The 18,640-nt window shown below is 38.3% G+C and overlaps 1 protein-coding gene across 1 annotated transcript in view; it reads left to right on the top strand.

The window, feature by feature from the left end:
• LOC129721780 (protein jim lovell) overlaps positions 1–9,424 on the top strand; it is a 102,637-nt gene extending 93,213 nt beyond the window's left edge. The window contains exon 4 of the mRNA XM_055674720.1: positions 1,954–9,424. Within this exon, the coding sequence (XP_055530695.1) occupies positions 1,954–2,684 (731 nt within the window). The 3' untranslated portion in view covers positions 2,685–9,424. The remainder of the gene's footprint in view (positions 1–1,953) is intronic.
• Positions 9,425–18,640: the final 9,216 nt, after the last annotated feature.

Below are 18,640 nucleotides of genomic sequence, written 5' to 3'. Positions count from 1 at the left end.
AAAGTTGTTCGAAGTGTTGTGTCTATTAGTCTGTGGTAAAACTGTGATTTTTGACAAAATCGATTCGTCAGATGAAAATGATAGATGGCAGCACCGTGCAAGGATATTGGAAATTAGATGGCAGCACCGTATAAGGATCCAAATCATGACTTTGTCATCATCATCAAATTAACAGTGTTCAAATTAGTTCGACTTTCGCTCACGCGCAGTGACATTCGTGTCTGCTTCATTCTGCAAGAGTCACGTATCCTGTCCTAGTAATTTTTGATACTATGACCCCTAGCACAGAAGACGAGGCGAGCGGCGAGTTACTCGTCTGGCAAATTGTGGTATTGCAGATGGCGATTCGGCTGGTTTTTAGACGAGTAGCTCGTTTGTCACTCAGCTGTCACTAGCGTTTACTAATACAAAGCTTTGCTCGCTTCGTCAGTGACTCGCCTCTTCTTCTGTAAAAGGGGCTATGTTGCATGTTTTCCATATACAGGATAGTAATGTCAACAGAATAAACTTTCTTTCTAGCTTAGTCACTAACTGGTGTATTGAACCATAAGTTATTTCAAATGCTGATATAAACTGAATGAAACATCGACTTATTATTGACCGAGTGGCTAGTTTCCAATTATTAAAATTGTATGTTTATCTATTCTCTGTCAAATAGACCTCTTGTTGTAAATTCGCTTCTATCATGTATGTTAGATCGATGAAGTTTGTTTATCAATGGTTATCCATATTCATTTAAAACTAAGATTGCTCATCATACTCCCAAATCAGCTGGCATATTCGTCATAAAACCAGTGGAAAGTGTAAACTGCGTACCATTTAGCGGGCACGAGCCCACGCCTAGAATTACTCCGCAACCCTAGTGCTCCCCGACCGGGGCCAAACATGCCAAAGATTAATGCCCCTTGGGTGCCCTGGCGGTAGCATGCAGCGCGACAAATTATCCCTCATATTCGAGAACAAACATCAACTTCTGAGGCGAGCAAAGCTCCTGCATGCTGCGTGTACATATGCGCGTCCTGCTCGCGTCCCGATTGCGCCCTCCCTCGCAAGGTAGTAAGCTGCCTGTTCATCCTACTCTACGGCATAAGAGATTTTTCATGTTCCGCTTGGCTTTGGCTGTTGCCTTGTTTTTCGATTCATCTTCACTGAACAGTGATGCAGTCATCGTCGCGTTTTACCTTTTGAAGTCCATCTGCACCAGTAGGGAACAGTTAGTAGTAGTCGTTGTGATCGTAGTAAAGGAGGCAAAAAATCGAGTCCAAAAGTCGTGACTCGAAGAAACTTTTCAATTGTTTGGGGGTGGAACCGAAGTGATTTTTTATCTTCTCACTCTCCCCATCGGTTCGCTACTCGTGGTGCTTTTCTCCGGGAAACGAATGTGGCCTGCAACGGGGAGGCAGGGCTGAAGTGGGATCGTTGGAACAGTCGAATACGTTGGCTGGAATGCCTTTTATCTTCCTTGTTCCGTTTCGTTTGAGAAGAAAAGCGATGTGGGAGCGGCAGGAGCCGGCCGCGGTTGGCTCCTGCCGTTTAAGGCAGCACCGTCAGAGGAGAACAGTCAAATTGTCCAATTAGGGTGAACAAGCATCGAATTAGTTGATCATATTAATCATTTTCGGAAGGCAGTAGTAGGATCGGAAATTTGATGAACGGAAAAGCTGAAACACAAGTTTACAATTCAGCAGGATAACAGATCCATGTGCTGTGATTCCTCAGGGTTTACCCGTTAAATTAGCCTGCGGTAGTTATTAGCCTTGATACGATAATTGCTGAATCTGATAATCTTCACCGCCTCTCAAATCATAATCAGGTGGCGGTACGCGCTAGTTATTATTGCAGTTCACTTTTCAACTGATTATCGGTCGTGACGTTTCTCTACTTCGATCTGTAATGTTACCCTCCGCATCAAATCTAATCACATCAATTTTTCTCTGTTTGGAATAATTTCAGTGAACCGACCCAAAGGGCAACACTCGGCTCCCCGAGGGGGTCCGCCACGGTCGTGGACGAACGCTGAACTGACGGAGGCTCTCCAGCATGTGTGGAATAAAAAGATGACCACTAGCCAAGCGTCACGAATCTTCGGTATCCCGTACAATTCGCTGCTGATGTACGTTCGGGGAAAGTACGGCAAAAGTCTAAAGCTGGAACAGCTACGGAAAGACTGCATCAGTGGACCACCGATCGAGCTACTGCAGATGGGAATGAACAATAACAACAACAAAGACAAGAAGGATGGTTCCGAGAAAGATTTGCCACATCATCCGGGCAATGGAGGAGGTCCGAATGAAGGCCGATCCGGTAGTGGATCGATGGATCAGCGAGGTGGACCCCGTTCGGCATCGTCGGAACCGGAACTACTCGGAAGTCCGAACCCTCTATTCAATCCGTTTCCCCCCGGTTTCTATCCGGATTTTCCCGGTGGGTTTCCAGGCTTGCCACTGAGTATGCTGAATCTGATACCACCGGATCGACATGGACCGCACCATCAGCTGCACCAGATGGGCATCGATGAGGACTGCAAAAGTGATAGGTCAAAGCAATCTCTGGACGATGACTTCCCGCAGCCTCTGGCGCTGAATCGATCCTCGTTATCTGCGGGGACACCTGGCGATGGCGGACCAGGCAGTCATCCGGCTGACAGTAGGAGAGAAATCTACCAACAGAACGGTCAGGACTAATATTTATACTTTCTTGACCGCCTCAAGGCACTGCCACGGTATCCCAAGTGGGTTGGTTGAGAAAGTTAGAAAAACGGCGGCAGAGTAGGGGAATGAGTGCGAACAGTGTAAACGCGACAAACTATACTTAATATTAGGCTGTGTGATATCAACGGACACGCATCGGGCGGCGAGAAATTACCAAACTGTTTACCATCAGCAGTTGGTTGGAGTATCGGCTAGAGTGAGCCGTCGCCGCCGCCACCGGCAATAAATCGAGCACCGTTCGGCGGCTGCATAAAAGCTTTGTTTTAACGAAGCCGACACCGATTCGACAGAGGAACTACTAATCGAACGTGATAGTGTTAGTTTTTATTTGAGCAATTCCTAACTATTTTTGTTTGTAATTTTGAGTATATTAGTTAAATCATTATTTAATGCAATGTTATAGTAGAACAAATGCAATATTTTATTTTAACAATAATCTTTTCGGCCTGAATTGAGAAGAGTTTTAGTTTTAATACGATTTTATCTAGTAGTGCACACACACAGATACAACCACGCAAACAACTTTGGGGCAATATTTATTTCTGAAATTATAAGCGATCAATAGGCAAGTATGGATAAGATCACAGAAATTAGTTTACTATAAGTTTTCGGAACGATGCAAGCTAGTTCTGCGAGATGGTGCTTAATGGGATATAATTTAAGTTTAATTCTATCAACTTACAAAAGCCAAACGAACGCAAAAGATACAAACACAGCTAAAGTAACACAGAGCAGAGAAATTTTTGATTTTCTCCTACGAAAACAAACACCGTGCAGTACTTCAGACGGAATGCGAATGAAACAATAGAACTACTAAATAAGTGAAATGAACAAACGTGCTTCCTGAGTATATAAGTTAAAGTATAAGTTTTAAAATCCATTTACAGTGAACTAAGCAGAATACAACAAACACAGATCTAAGTGGATATAATGCAAAAAACACAGAAATAACTACTACAATAGCTAATTTATTTATGAATCATAACTAAGTGAATCAAAGTGCTGTTATCGCAAGAGCAGTTTATTTTTTTTTCGAGTAGCATAATTTCTATTTTTGTTGAAACTAGATTTTATTTGGACCGCAACATCCAACTGGATGGGTATTTAGTATTGTTTCGACTGGCACACAGAAACACATCCACACACACTATAAGTCGATATTTTATTTCTTTTCTGTATATTTTTATCTTTGCTTTTTACACATACCAGCGTACTTCCAAGAAGAAGCGACGGAAACCAACAAATGATACAGTATTAATCAACTAAATAAAGCAATTTATACATGGATTATAGTTTTGTTTTTCTGTTTCCTTTATGCCCTTTGTTCCAGTTTTCTACCAACAGCCAGAATCAATAAAAGACTGAACCACTAATTTTTTTATTTTGAGAAAATCCTTATTTTTCTTTCGTTTGTTTCGTGTCTTTATTATCGATTAAGATTAGTACATCCAAATAGCCAAGCGTAAGTTAAAAGCCAACCAAGAAACAGTTTTTTCTTTCAACTTTGAGAGAGTCATACAAATTAAATGGTAATTTATGAGCTTCATTAATCAGCGAAACCATGCTGTCAGGTTGTATAATTTGACGCAAGAAGCTTGCTCTGCTAGGTCTCAGCAGCGGCTGACTAAATGAACGAAAGCAAATAAACAAAATCGCAGTAAAAAGCAAAACTGAATGGAACTAATTTTAACTCGCATTACATAGGTTACTACAAAATCTGACCGAACCGAACCCGAAGGAATCAGGTCAGCAGAACATATACCGATTTGCAAGCATACAAATAAACTCCTGAGTTGATGAACCAAACACAAAAAATTGTTATACGCGGCCATATTCTTATAAGAACGTGAGGTTGAGGAAACGAGTAAACAGTAGGACATTTTTGAAGTCTACATCTAGGGGATTGCCTTCTCGGTTCTTTAATTTCCACACTCAGCCGATCTGTTCTAGTACCTCAAACAAGCACTGTTATCCTAAATAAACATAAATAGTTACGATTGATACTAAACTGCATACACTGCAAGAGGGAGAGGGAGAAACATGAAATGAAACTACAGATGCAACGCAATAGACTATTTTTTACAGAAGAAGTATGTGTTAAATTTAACCGAATAGTTCAGAACTCAATCGCTGCTGTAGCTGCTGCTGCAAAAAAGATAGGAAGATCGCTTAAATTGAATTCAACACAAAACAATAGTTCCTCATACAAACTACACTAGGCGCTGCTGGAAGTGGGAAAATTATCAGTCAAACCGGGAAACTGACAGATGAAGATAAGAGTATGACAATGCAATAGATGAAGGGAATTAAACCACGTCACATTTTGGCAACCTTTGTGGAAATCGTTGATTTGTAGAATAATTGTTTCATCTTTGGTATTTATTCTTTTCAAATTACCAACTTGTTAATATCGGTTAAAGCCCAATTTTGGTACCAGGATCCTATTATTTATCAAGCAGAATTTGTTACCTTCACAGCATACTGAAATATACTTTGATGTGATTTTATATTGATAGTCCATCGGCATTTTTAATGTGCCAGGCTTGCATTCTTGATTAACATTTATAAACACTGCTTGGATGTCTTTTCTCTGTGGTTGCTTTGACAATAGATCATGGCACGGTGACGTCACGCATCTGAGTTTGACAGCTACTGGTAACTTTGTTTACCTTCGGGCGGTGCGGTTTGGTTCTTAATCATAGCAGATCATTTCAATTGTGACCAAAATGCCCTTTAAATTTTGAGCGTGAGGTTACAGTACAATAAAAACAATTACAAATTGAGCAGGATTCCATCTACACACACGATTGCTCATTCACAAAAAAGCACAAAGTCCAACATATATACAAAGTAATCACTAACTGTCAGAAAAGTGAGGTCAAAGAGATTCGGTGAGATGGTCTATATAAGAAGTAAATGACAAAGTCAAAGGTCGAGACAGTTCATCCCCTAAGGGGAACGATGTTTTGGAACTACTCAACTTGACGTACTTTTAGTCATGAGTTATGACGGATGAACACAAGTATTATACCTTTATTTCAATGAAAAATATTTCGATATTATTACGCGTTATTAGTTCATATATTTTGATATTTATCGTTAATCTGTCACATGGACATCCCTTCAACGATAATGTGATGTCAAGAAGTTATGATATAGATAGAGGGGTACCTAAAAATGCAACGATAAATGCTTTGTAATATTGAATATTGGAAATATTCCGCAATTTATCAATAATGTCTTGCCCCTCGACTTTAGTCCACATTTTATTGGATCATTTCTCGCGTAATTTTTCAAAGCGACCTATCTAACATTGAGAGACTCTCTTTGTTTACTTTCTCTTTGATCAATAATTATGTTATTTTTTCCATATTTCATTACATTTAATGCATAGTAAGCAAGACAGTATTACTATCTCTCGGTTAAGGGGAAGAAAGCTTAGAAAATATATATAATGTGACGTAATTAACGGAACAAAGTGAGAGAAGAGAGAATCTGTCATTGTTACTAAGGTCCCTTTGAAAAATTACGCGAGATTTCTTCTTCTCCACGTACTGCAAATTTTGAAATTCCCGGACGCATGCATACCGGTGCCATGAGATCGACAAGGACTCATCTGCCGTGGCCCTCCCTGTACCACCCCTAAATCCGGCTATGAGTATCTATATCGTGGGTTGGATCAGTATCGCGCATTACGTATTGTATTTTGTTGCCAAAAGTGATGTGGTCCAAAATTCTAGTTTTTGTTATGACACTAACACAGATTAACAGACATAAAACATTGAGCAGATTTGCAATAAAACCATCGATCAGATGATAAAAATAGTTAACGTAAGTAAAACTAGCATCATTTGCTGCTATGTTTGCGCTGCGTCCTGTGTTTCGACACCAGCGCTAGCGTGCGTGCATGTATCAATTTGAGAACCACTAAAAGTACGTGAGATTGCTAGACAGCCCCATAGATGGTACTGTCGCGCATCAGCTAAAAATTTTAAATAATCATTTTTCGGGGCTATGAAGCGCGTTTCAGTGTTCCGTCTGTTAGTCTGTGACACTATTATTCTGTTTTTCTGTTTTAATTGGGTGTATTTCATTACATAGCCTTCAGAGAATAAATCAAACAAACATCAAACAAGCTACCGTACATACTTTTTACAGCAAGGTTTTTTGAAAAAACGCAGCTACAACACAAAATAGGCTAGATAACTAAACAATGCAAGCCAGCTCACGACGAGTAGGTGCAGGATAGCGACAAAAATGAGTTGAATGAAAGCGCTGAAGGAAGCAGCAGCAGCAGAAGTTTTTATACATAGGAACCGAAATCAAACTGCATATTTAACATATACAACAATACAAAACAATAGACATGGAAAGCATTTTCTTCTTTTTTTTTCTACAAGCATGTCCTGTTCACCGCAATGCCGGCCTGTTTTACAACTGTGTGGTTGGATGGGACATTTATACCACTACACACACAACAATACTGCACCAGATGCAATAAAATAAATAGAAAGATGCTAACCCTGCATCACCGTGATAAACAGAAAACTTACCAGTACAGCCAAACCATATATTTCTATTATTTACAGTGAAATAAAACCAATATACAGAATACTATTGCATCAAATGAAACAATGTTAAAAAAGACAGATCCGTTAGATGAAATCATCTCGCGCAGCATAGATTACAGTTTCAGATCACATTCGTTCAGAAAATTATGCAAAGTTTTGACCGTTCACAGTGTTAACCTGCTAGAGAAGTTTCGAGGTTATGATTCGACAGCAGATCCAATTAAAAACAAGCAAGCACTTTGGCAGAGGTTAAGCTATTAAAATAAAAGTGAACGAGAAGAAATTTAGTTACAAGTTCAGATCAAAATTTAGGTTTTCGTGTATAAAAAATCTCTCAAAGTATCTTTTCGCCTAGTATACGACTTTGAGATATAAATGTCACACTTTGTTCTGATTATGACAAAATCAAATCAAATGCAGGAAGTGAACGGTGTTTTGATTCGCAGCGAAACCTAGGAAAAAAACCCAAACGCCTACAACGGAAACAAGAGCAAGAGGAAAGAAAAAAAAATAAAACAAAAACAGGTGTAACACGCCATATTCCAAATTGGAACATGGCAAAATTTCGAACTAGGCTAAATTGAATAATTCTGTAAACCACATGTACAAAATAACGTAGTTACAATAATGAGAAATTCTACCGCAGATCACCGATTCAATTCGCTACCGCAGACGTTAAGTTTCAGTTTCTTCACAAACCGTCCTTCGACATTAGTAGACAGAACTTACCGCTAATCTCCTCCCAGTGAAACCTCAGCTAAACACTCAGCAATAGACAATCCGAAAATTGATCAGAATCTACTGCATTAACGAAACACACAAACACGCAAAACGCTTCGAAAATTGGGGAACCCATTGTCAAAGCAGTTCGACACCGTGTTTTTTTTAGGTTTGAATTTATGTTTCCACAAAACTTACTACAGTAACCAGCTGCTCATCTAGTAAAACAAAGAAAAACGGAAAGAATAAAACAGGGTAATTTATTGAATTTCATATACATTAAACGAAAAACAAACAAAAACTTATAAGAGGCAAATCTTAAACTACACAATGAAAGAAACAAAGTAATAGGATTAATAATACAGTGTAACCATTAATGGAAGAACAGACAGCAGAAGAGCGAATGAACCTTCATATTAAGCGAAACGGCGAAGGGGCGAATTGTCGCACGCCACAGTCGTTCGACACAGAGAGAAAGCAACAAATACAGTAAATATTTGTAACGTGTAATTTTTGATATGTGATATCAACCTACTGTTCGTTATTATCATCAAAGTACTAGTTTCGGTTTTCTTTAGCCTCTCAGTTGATACGTCTCTAACTAGAAGAGAAATATTTGTTTAACAACGCGTATATTTTCTGCTGGCAACTATAATCGTCTGTAAATAAAAACGTTTTTCGGTAAGTTAATCATAAAAAGCATGTAAAAGATAAACTTTGGAAGTGACAAAACACACACCTACACACAAACACGAAAAACAAATGAAAAAAAATGTAACGAGTGAAATAAATGATAAAAGTTAATGAAGAAAAAAAAAACAACAAATCCAATGACGACTTGGACAGTGAAAAAACACACACACACACAAACACACAAGAATATAAATGCAATTTAGGCAAATGGAAAATAACTGTTATTTAGGCACAATTATTTAAATAGAAGAAGTGAATCTAAAATTCCAAATCGAAGCATGTCCTTAAATTCTATTTGGCCGACTCGAGGATAATTAATTAGTGTACCATTTAAGGCAGACATCAAAACAAAACATTTGTGTGTTCGTAACACGTACGCGTTTGTTTGTTTTTATAGGGCGAGCAAAACTCTTAAGTCTTAAGATATTGTTTCCCCGATTCGTTGGGTTAACTTTTTGTACTGCTAAATTCCGTTCTCTTACACACATAGTAGCAGATCTATCAAAATTGTAAAATAATTCGGCACAAGAGACGGTCAAACCCGAGCTGCGGAATGCGGTAAGAAAATTTCAGCAAACAGAAAATCGACAAAAAACAGCTAGGGCGTAATTTTAGGATAAGATCGGAAATTATGAAATAAAAAAAATAAGGTGGAAATTGTAAGAAAAATATTTGGCACTTATTGATATTTACTGTTATATGAACAATTATAAAACTGAAATAAAAATAATTGATAAAAAAGAATATTTGAACTTAATTTGTTTGTTGTTTTGAACCCTGGTGGGTAGCTATTTTACAGCTCAGTGACGCACACTACATGAGCCGTTGAGAGCAAAAGTGGTACATGGGCCGCGACGCGAGACAGGACATAACACCTATTATTCTTACAAAACATAAAAAGGAATAAATTTACCTAGTTCGTCGACCAGTTTCAGAATGTTTATGAGATGTAGTGTGTGCTGCCACACTTGAGTCATTGACTCGATCGTTATCTACTGCAGTTTTATGTTCTCGCAGTCTAGCTTTAAGTCTTCGCCGAGTTTAGCCAATGTAAACAGCGGGGCAGTTTTCGCAGGGGATTTTGTATATGCCTGATTTTTCTTCCGGGGGCACTTTGTCTTTAATATTAACCAGCAGATCTTTCAAATTATTATTGCTTTTATATGCAGCGTTGAAACCATGTTTTTGAAGTACGGGTTGGATGGAATTTGTCAATTTTGGATAAAATGGGAGGCTGATCCAACGCTTTTCTTCTTTCTCTGGCTGTAGTGTTGTGCAGTTCTGTCTGTGTTTTCTCCTTTCGTGTTTCCGGCGGATTTTGTCAACGAAGGTTTTATTTTATCCATTCAGTTCAGCAGCTTCATGTATTTTATTCCTTTCGGCTACAAAGTTTTCGCTCTCGTCAAATATCGGTACACCGACGGAAAAGATAGCTGCCTGGCTGGTGGATGAGATGAAAAAATACCCCATAACCCATGGCATGAATGTGAAAAATTCTGTAGAGTTAGTGGATAGACTGAGAGACATAGAGCCAAAAAGAGGAGGAATCTTGGTGTCATTTGATGTAACTGCTCTGTTTCCCAGCGTACCAGTGAATAACGCATTGGATAGTCTGCGCAGACATCTAGAACGGAAACGTGTACCCTCCAATCACATCGAAGCATATCTCTTGATCACGAAAACCTGTATGAGCCAGAACTATTTTTCATTTAGGGGCAGGTTTTTCAGGCAGACATTTGGGCTCAGTATGGGCAATAAATTGTCACCACTTTTGGCAGAAGCTTTTATGAGCGACTTTGAAATGGAATTGCTCAAAGAAAAATATTTCCCGCGAGTTTGGAGTCTGAGGTCAATTTTTAGCTCCTTTCATCATTCTGGATCCGGTGATACACATACACATCACTTCTGGCTATTTTTCAGAAACCGTTAGTCGCCATGTTGGATTTAAAAATGGCATTTGGAGACAATTTCTAACCCCTGAGTGTCATTCTGGTTAAAGAAACACTCATATTGGGTGGTTTTTTGTCATTTTTGATTGTTTTCCAGACACCGGAAGTCGCCTTCTTACAATTCAAAATATTGTCTGAGGTCGATTTGTGGCTTCAGTGCATCATAACAATCCCGGAAATATCCACATTGCGTGGTATGTTTTCCAGACACCGGAAGTCGCCATCTTACAATTCAAAATGTTGTCTGAGGTAGATAGGTCGATTTGTGGCTTCAGTGCATCATAACAATTCCGGAAATACGCATATTGGGTGGTATTTGGTCATTTGCCGCTGTTTTTCAGAAACCGGAAGTCGCCATCTTAGATTTCGAAATGGTATTTGGAGACATGCCAGAAGAAGGAAGGGTATCGAAACATTAGGGACACCTAAAAACATTCACTTGCCAAATTTGGTTATATTTGCTTGATTGGTTCTCGAACTGTTCGAAATTTGAGTTTCATTTGTATGGGACCCTCCCTTATAGAAGAGGGAGGGGTGTCAAACCATTATGGATATACTTGTTACCCCTAAAAACATTTACCTATCAAATTTGGCTCCATTTAGTTGGTTAGTTCTCGAGCTGTGCGAAATTTGGGTTTCATTTGTATGGGACCCCTCCCTTATAGAAGAAGGAGGGGTGTCTAACCATTATGGACATATTAGTTACCTCTAAAAACATTCACATACCAAATTTGGTTGTATTTGGTTGATTGGTTCTCGAGCTGTGAGATATTCGTGTTTCATTTGTATGGGACCCCTCCGTTGTAGAAGAGGGAGGGGTGTCAAACCATTATGGATATATTTATTACCTCTAAAAACATCCACCTACCAAATTTGGTTCTATTTACTTGGTTGGTTCTCGAGATGTGCAGAAATTTGTGTTTCATTTGTATGGGACCCCTCCCTTTTAGAAGAAGGAGGGGTGTTAAACCAATATGGACATATTTATTATTCCTAAAAACATCCACATGCCGAATTTGGTTCCAATTGCTTGGTTAGTTTTTGAGATGTGCAGAAATTTGTGTTTCGTTTGTATGGGACCCCTCATTTCCAGGAAAGGGAGAGGTCTCAAACCATCATAGGAACCTTTCTCGGCCCCTAAAATCCCTACATACAAATTTTAACGTCAATCGGTTCGGTAGTTTCCGGGCCTATATGGATCAGACAGACAGACCGAACTGCATTTTTATAGGTATAGAAGAAGATACATATATCGTATTTCAAATATATCTGTCAAAGTAGATAACACTACCGAAAATTTAAGGTGAATTATATTTTGCAGTGGAAGTGGTAGGAAGTAAACAATATTTAGCAGTGCTGCTGGATAGGTTTTACGATAGAATATTCGTAAAACGTAAAAAAATTGACATTTTTGAATTTTTCAAAAAATAACAATAAGTTTAATGCTACTTGGAAAAAAACAATTTCATGGTGCTGGCTATAATTGTGGTTATTGTACGTGAAACGTAGATTTCGTATTAAATGACAATAGAGGTTTTCCATCGGACCATACCGACGGAGAACCTGTATTGTGTTCAGAGACGAACCGCTCTTGCGCATAGTTTTCCGGTAACTAGTTTTTCTGTCCACGGCTGAAAAATTCAAGTAAATGAGAATAGAAGTAATCCATTGCTACAGTTTTTTTATGGACATTAGGAAACAATGTTATCTCCCAGATGGTCTCGAGTAGAGTGCCTATATATAACTAGAGTGGCGCCATGTCATCCAAAGTAACGCTGTTAACACTGGTAACACTGAACATCCTTTCTTTTTTCCCCACACGTGTTTAATAGGTTGTTTGCTCAATTGGAATGACACTGACAGATAATTTTGACGTAGGACTACGTCTAACCGCACTATATCGAGATACATTCTGCGGAAACTGAAACCAAGTTGTAACGTTGGAATGAAAGATTTCAAACGGTAATGCTGATGTAACCACATGATGGATTACAATAATCAATATGTCGTTGGATTCATAAAATGATGGACAATTTTGTGATTCCTCAGTTATCATTATCATTTCATTGTTTAACAGTGAAAATTTAATAAAAGTTTCAAGGTCGAATTTTTACGAACAATGTACCAATTACATGCGAGCACCCCTGGCACAGACTTCATGAATAGACACCAACTGTTTGCTGTTATATCCCGTATAGCAATGGCAAAAAAAAATGATAGAACCACCCCGTCCCAATAGGTCAACTAACGTTTGCTTCTATGAGCCTAGACAATATTGATTTCTTGAAGGTGAAGTTTTTTCGGAAAGTTCGTAACCACCTCCACTCTCAGACAGTTTTACGTTCTGCTGTCAGAATGTTATTAAAATTGATGTCTTGAAGGAAAATACTGCTGGCACAGGCAACAGTACGGCACCGAGCAAAGTCTGAATAGAGCACTAGTCACTCGTCATTTGTGTGCAGCCAGGCCAAGTGAAGACTACATTGCCGTTGTCGACGCACAGTGGGGCGTGTTGGGTTAACGCGTAGGTATCGTTTTGCGAACTGGAATGCAATCGAATTGTTGTTTGAATTGTCTTCTTCTTCTTCTTGTTTCGTATATGTAGGTGCTTATTACGGGAGTCACTTCACGGTGAAATCAGAGTGAAGTGAACAAAATCCTATTACGGGACTCACGTAAGTGAGAAAAACGTCGCAAAGTGACATCTGCCGCGGAATCTGGGTTATTATGAGTGTCATATGAGTGAAGTGGAAACAGAAAAAGCGACGTTTCGCGTGGAATTATTTCACGACCATTTTTAACGGTGAAATGATTCCACGAAGATGCCATAAGTTGATTGATTTGTGCTCTAATGGTAAATATTGGATTTTTTCTTCAGTAACGAAACGAATCAGAATTTGTTCCGTGCCTTATAGCGGTCAAATTATCATTTTTTTGCACGATGAAAAAAATGCAAACTAGTTCAGGAAATTTTCGATACCGAAAAAAACATTTTTTTTGATGCCAAATGTTTTAGAAATGCAGAACATGTCAAGATCTGGTGTTATCTAAAAAAAAAGGAAAAAACGACTTTCTGGGAGTTCGAGATTTTTGAGCTGGTAAACAATCTCATTTCACTTGTCCTATTCTCAATTTCACTTCACCGTCATTCTCACTCCTTGTAGGAGATTTTTGTCACCTCACTTGAGGTGGAACCGGGAATAGGTCTAAAAAAGTGAGGTGAGCGTGAGAGTGAAAAATATTTCACCGTGAGGTGACTCCGGTAATAAGCACCGTACACTCGCGGGTTTGACACTCGCGTATCAAAGAAATGCACACTGTCAATCGTTAAGCGATGTTATTTCGGCCTATTTCTGTCTACTTCGTTCATTTATGATACGAAATATTATTACAAGATCAATGATATAAATAATTTCCAGAATACATGCACTCAACGTGCGTAATTCTCATTACTAGAAAAAATGTCAAAATACGTTTGAGGAAAATACCGTCGTGATGGCGATACTCATTTGACATGTGTGTTTTAGAATGTATTCAGACAGCGAGCCTTGGTAGCGTCAGGAGAAGAAGAAGACAATTATCGCAGTAAAAAGTGGTTCTACCGTGACCATTTCGAAGCCTGATCAGAATTCAATATGATTATTCGGGTGCCGCAAAATACGATGCACCACCGGGGACAGCAAAATTCTGTACGTGCCGGTTGAGGCAGATATCAGGGTATTTCATTAGGGGGGGGGGGGGTGTGGTCTTCATTGTACAGATAAAATGCGTTGTTTATTTTTGAACTCTACACTCTGTTTTTCTCATGTCCATTTTAAATTTTCTGTAAACATAAATTTTTTTATTCAAAAACTGTAATTTTTATCGTTATTTTTTACACGAACTTGTAACTGCAGGAAAATTTTATTATGTGACATCTTTGCCGCTTGGTGATCGGAGAGTGAGCCATCGTTTACAAGACAAATAAATATTGTTTAATTTCTACTAAATCGTACTCAATTTAGGTCTGTATAGAACCTTGCCTTTTCGCGTATTAAAGAAAATTTACTGTATTAGAATGAAATATATTCATCAATGTTGAAGAGAATACTTTTGAAGTAGAATACTTCTCTCAGGAAGTTCGGCTACATAGGGATGTGAAATGAAAATCTAAAGCTGAAAACAGTGAGATATATGTCCAATTTCAAATGCTTATAAATCGGTTAGTTTTCGATGGATTGCCTTCGTTTTTGCAGCAATCGATTAGAAAATTTTCTAAGATTCCTACCAGATACATGAAATTGCAATTTTATTTTTCGAACTATTATACTATTGAAAATCCTTAAGCCTTGTCAAAACACAAAATTCGACCTCTGATTGGTCGTTATACGATTGCTTTCCCAAGCACGGTCGGCAGAGTTATGGACCTAGTAAATTGGGAATGAATCATTTGGCCTATATAAGAACTTCATCAGATAATAAACAGGCATTTCATCGGTTATTAAATTGAACAACAGAAATTTGAAGAACAAAAATGAATATTTAAAGAGTTGATATTTTCTCGTTTTGCGCTATAATCCAAAGTTAATTATCTTCATCTACATGCATACTCTGACTATTATTACGTGTAACGTGCGTCGCTTAGTGTTTGGCTACGGTTATGCAGAACGCAAATAACGGCGCGATGCGATTCGGCAAGACGAAATGTGTTGAAATGTATAGCTCTACTTCGCCTTAAAAAGAGCTGTACATTTCACCATGGTAAGGCGAATCGCATCGCGCCGTCATTCGCGTTCTGCATAACCGTAGCCTTTGTTCCGTTCCCGTTTAATGATGTCGAATTAGATGTGCATATTACAACTCGGCAGCACTTCAACTTCTCATTTGCACAAAATTTAAAAATATTCAATGAGCTTCATTCAAAATATCAAACAAAAAGAAATTACAATACTGCCAATGAACGGTCAACGTTTATTTACTAGAAAAAATGACTGACACGCAAGCAACCGAGTTATCTTTCTTGTAAAAGTATTCTACTTCAAGCTTGCGGTCGTGGCTTTGCATACAACCTTCCTGTGATTTTTGGTTTAAAATAGAGTGCTGCAAATAAATAATCAAAACACAGACCCCGTTCGATTTTGCCAAACACGACATGGCAGAATTTGCCAAAAATGAACGGTTCTCTTTTCATGACGTTTTTTCATAGATTTTTTCACCAATGAACTAGTATTAGTTCCAAGTCGTTTGAGGTGTCGCTTGATGAATTGAGGCTGATGACCTAGATACTTGATATTACTACCCGAGTGATTAGAGGCTTAGTACTGCTTAGATCATGATCATTATACATATTACCGGCACAAGTTCCGGTCATGTTCCAGGAACCGTTTTACCGATTCCGGTCATTCGCTTCGGCAACATAAGAACCAAAATACCTTTCTTTTGAGCTTAAATTGGTTGAAATAATCAAGAAGACTAAGAAATCTGTTTAGACATAATCGCTCGTTTTGGCACATGTGTGCCAAAATCGAACCGTGCCAAAAGCAAAACGAGCTCAAATCAAACAGAGCCTCAAAGGGAAATATAAAACTATCGTAGTCCTACGTCAACTATGCGGTCGTATCCCAGATACCACCCTCCTACTATTTATTCCAATTTTGACAGTGTCGCCACTCTATATATTTACAGGCACTCTAGTCTCGAGGTACGATGCTGGCCTAACAATCCAGTCGTCGTAGGTTCGAGCCTCGGCTCGGGAGAGACTGTTAGTGTCAGTAGGATCGTAGCGCTAGCCCCGCAATTGTCCTGTACACTAAACTGTCGGCTGCGAAGTCTGTGTATAAATAAACAGAAGGTCAAGTTCCGAATCGGAATGTAGAACCGAGGTTTTGCTTTTTCAAGAAACAATTTCATTTGAATGAAGTTTTGCAAAACCGTACTATTTCGTGATTAGAGCGAAAATAAATAGAAGAACGAGGCAACGCTTCGCCTTATCATGAAGAAGTCCTTAAACTTGTTTGCTGCGTACACTGTAAATAAATGGCACGATTACTTCAAATGTTTTTGCACTTGACTCAATTCGTCACGTCACACTGAACGTTGAAGTGATTTAGTGTTGATTACACAAAGATAAACACTTTTCAATGAAATGATCTTGCGTTGAATACTATTTAATGGAAATCATCATCATACTATAATGAAAATCTCTTGAATTTGCACCACTGTTTAAATCAGTTGAATTACAGCTGCAATTCCAATTGACAAACGTCAAAAACATAATACGAAACACAAATAGTGACGGAGGCAAACCTGGGAGCTCTTGTGGCTGTCAAACACCATACATTATTCATCTACCACTCATTGATTCTGGTACAAGCGATTCTGGTACCCACTTTTTGGTTGGTTTGCCCTAAAACAGTTGAAATAGAGTCAACGTCCCATGATTGTTCATTAACTTATTCTCGAAAAAATACATAGATATAGATGTGAAAAATCAAGACTCAACGTTTGTTTTCAATACAATGTGCACCTTCAATGAATAAGATATTTTGTGGAAGCATTTTAAATGAAATTTCGACACCTTGTGAGTTCATGATCAGTAGACAAAATTTTGACGTTTGTACTCCCCTGAGGCGAACGACGCAATCAACACATTTACCCAGAGCTCAACAATTCATTTGAGCGTAAGTTCTATTGAATCTTTGATATTGGAATAACAATAAACAACTTTTTTCTACAGATACTGAAATCGATTGCACCAATACATTGACAGGGCTCATCTTGTAATCTAATTAAAAATCCAAAATAAAATAAAACTGTAAAATCTAAAATAAAAAGAAATATTTTGAATTTATTGTGATTAGCTGATAATGTCCAAATGACCGACCTCCTGTATCTAAGACATGAGCGTATCAACAAAGATGAACATAACAACAGAAAATGAAGTGATTTGCAGTTGATTTTATCGTTCTTTGCATTATTATATTTCGAAAGATTTTCGTTTCAATTTGAAATGTTAGGCAAGTAGTGAGAATTCAACAGCAAATCATTTTAGTTCGACGTGATTTTTTTTACAGTGTAACTTAAAAGCTAGCTTTCATGCAAGAACTTGCGCGATTTTTGCTTGCACTTTCAATCAAGGAGCCGAAACCTGAGAAGGGGTCGTTCCTAAACTACGTGGGCATTAGGAAGAGATGGTGGGGAGGGGTGCGGACTGCGGAAGAACACGCAAGTAAGGAGAGAAGTGTATTAATACAAATAAAGAATTCCTTGAAGTTTCTGCGTTTGTCTGCAATTGGGTAATGTAAACAAGGAAGCATCGTTTAGTGTTTCAAATCAATAAATTCATTAGGACGAAGAAAACAAAAAAGAATTTGTAATTGTAGTTGGCAATGTATCAAAATTTAGGCCACCGTCTTACCAATTTCAATCAATGAAGAAATTTTAAATCCTGAATTCTGGTTTTCGTTATTAATCGATGTGTTAACACCGTAATGACCATTCGTTGACAATTCATAAAGAAAAAGTTGCATTGAATTTTACTGCTGCAGCATGCTGCTGTTGCAAATTCAACCATGTGATAAGCAATGATATCGCTTAAATTTATCTTGGAGGCTTCCCCGAAGATACTATGAGCAAAAATCACACTTTGAAAATTAATTCCACGCGAAATTATTTCTCATACTTAAGCAAGTCTGCAATAACAGCATGCTGTAGCAGTGTTTCTGGAAATTTCAATTGTGAGCCGTCCGTCAGACATTCAATCAGTTTGGGATGAATAGCTATTTCTACCAGCATCTTAGCGCCTTACGGTCTTCAGAAGAGTTTTTCCCAGGAAAATTTCCTACAAATATCATGTATCGATATATTTTTAGGACCCAACTGGGAATTTCTAGAGAATAAGTTTTGAAAAAATGAATTTTCCCATATAAAATCGTATGGAAACTTTAAAAATCGGACGCAAATCGGGCGTTTCACCGATCGATCTGAAAAGTTACACAGTTGTTATGGGACCCATAAG

Source organism: Wyeomyia smithii, chromosome 2 (genome assembly GCF_029784165.1).
Source record: "Wyeomyia smithii strain HCP4-BCI-WySm-NY-G18 chromosome 2, ASM2978416v1, whole genome shotgun sequence".
Taxonomy (NCBI): Eukaryota; Metazoa; Arthropoda; class Insecta; order Diptera; family Culicidae; genus Wyeomyia; species Wyeomyia smithii.
Note: the sequence above shows the minus strand (reverse complement) of the source record. Positions and strands in the feature narration are given on the sequence as shown.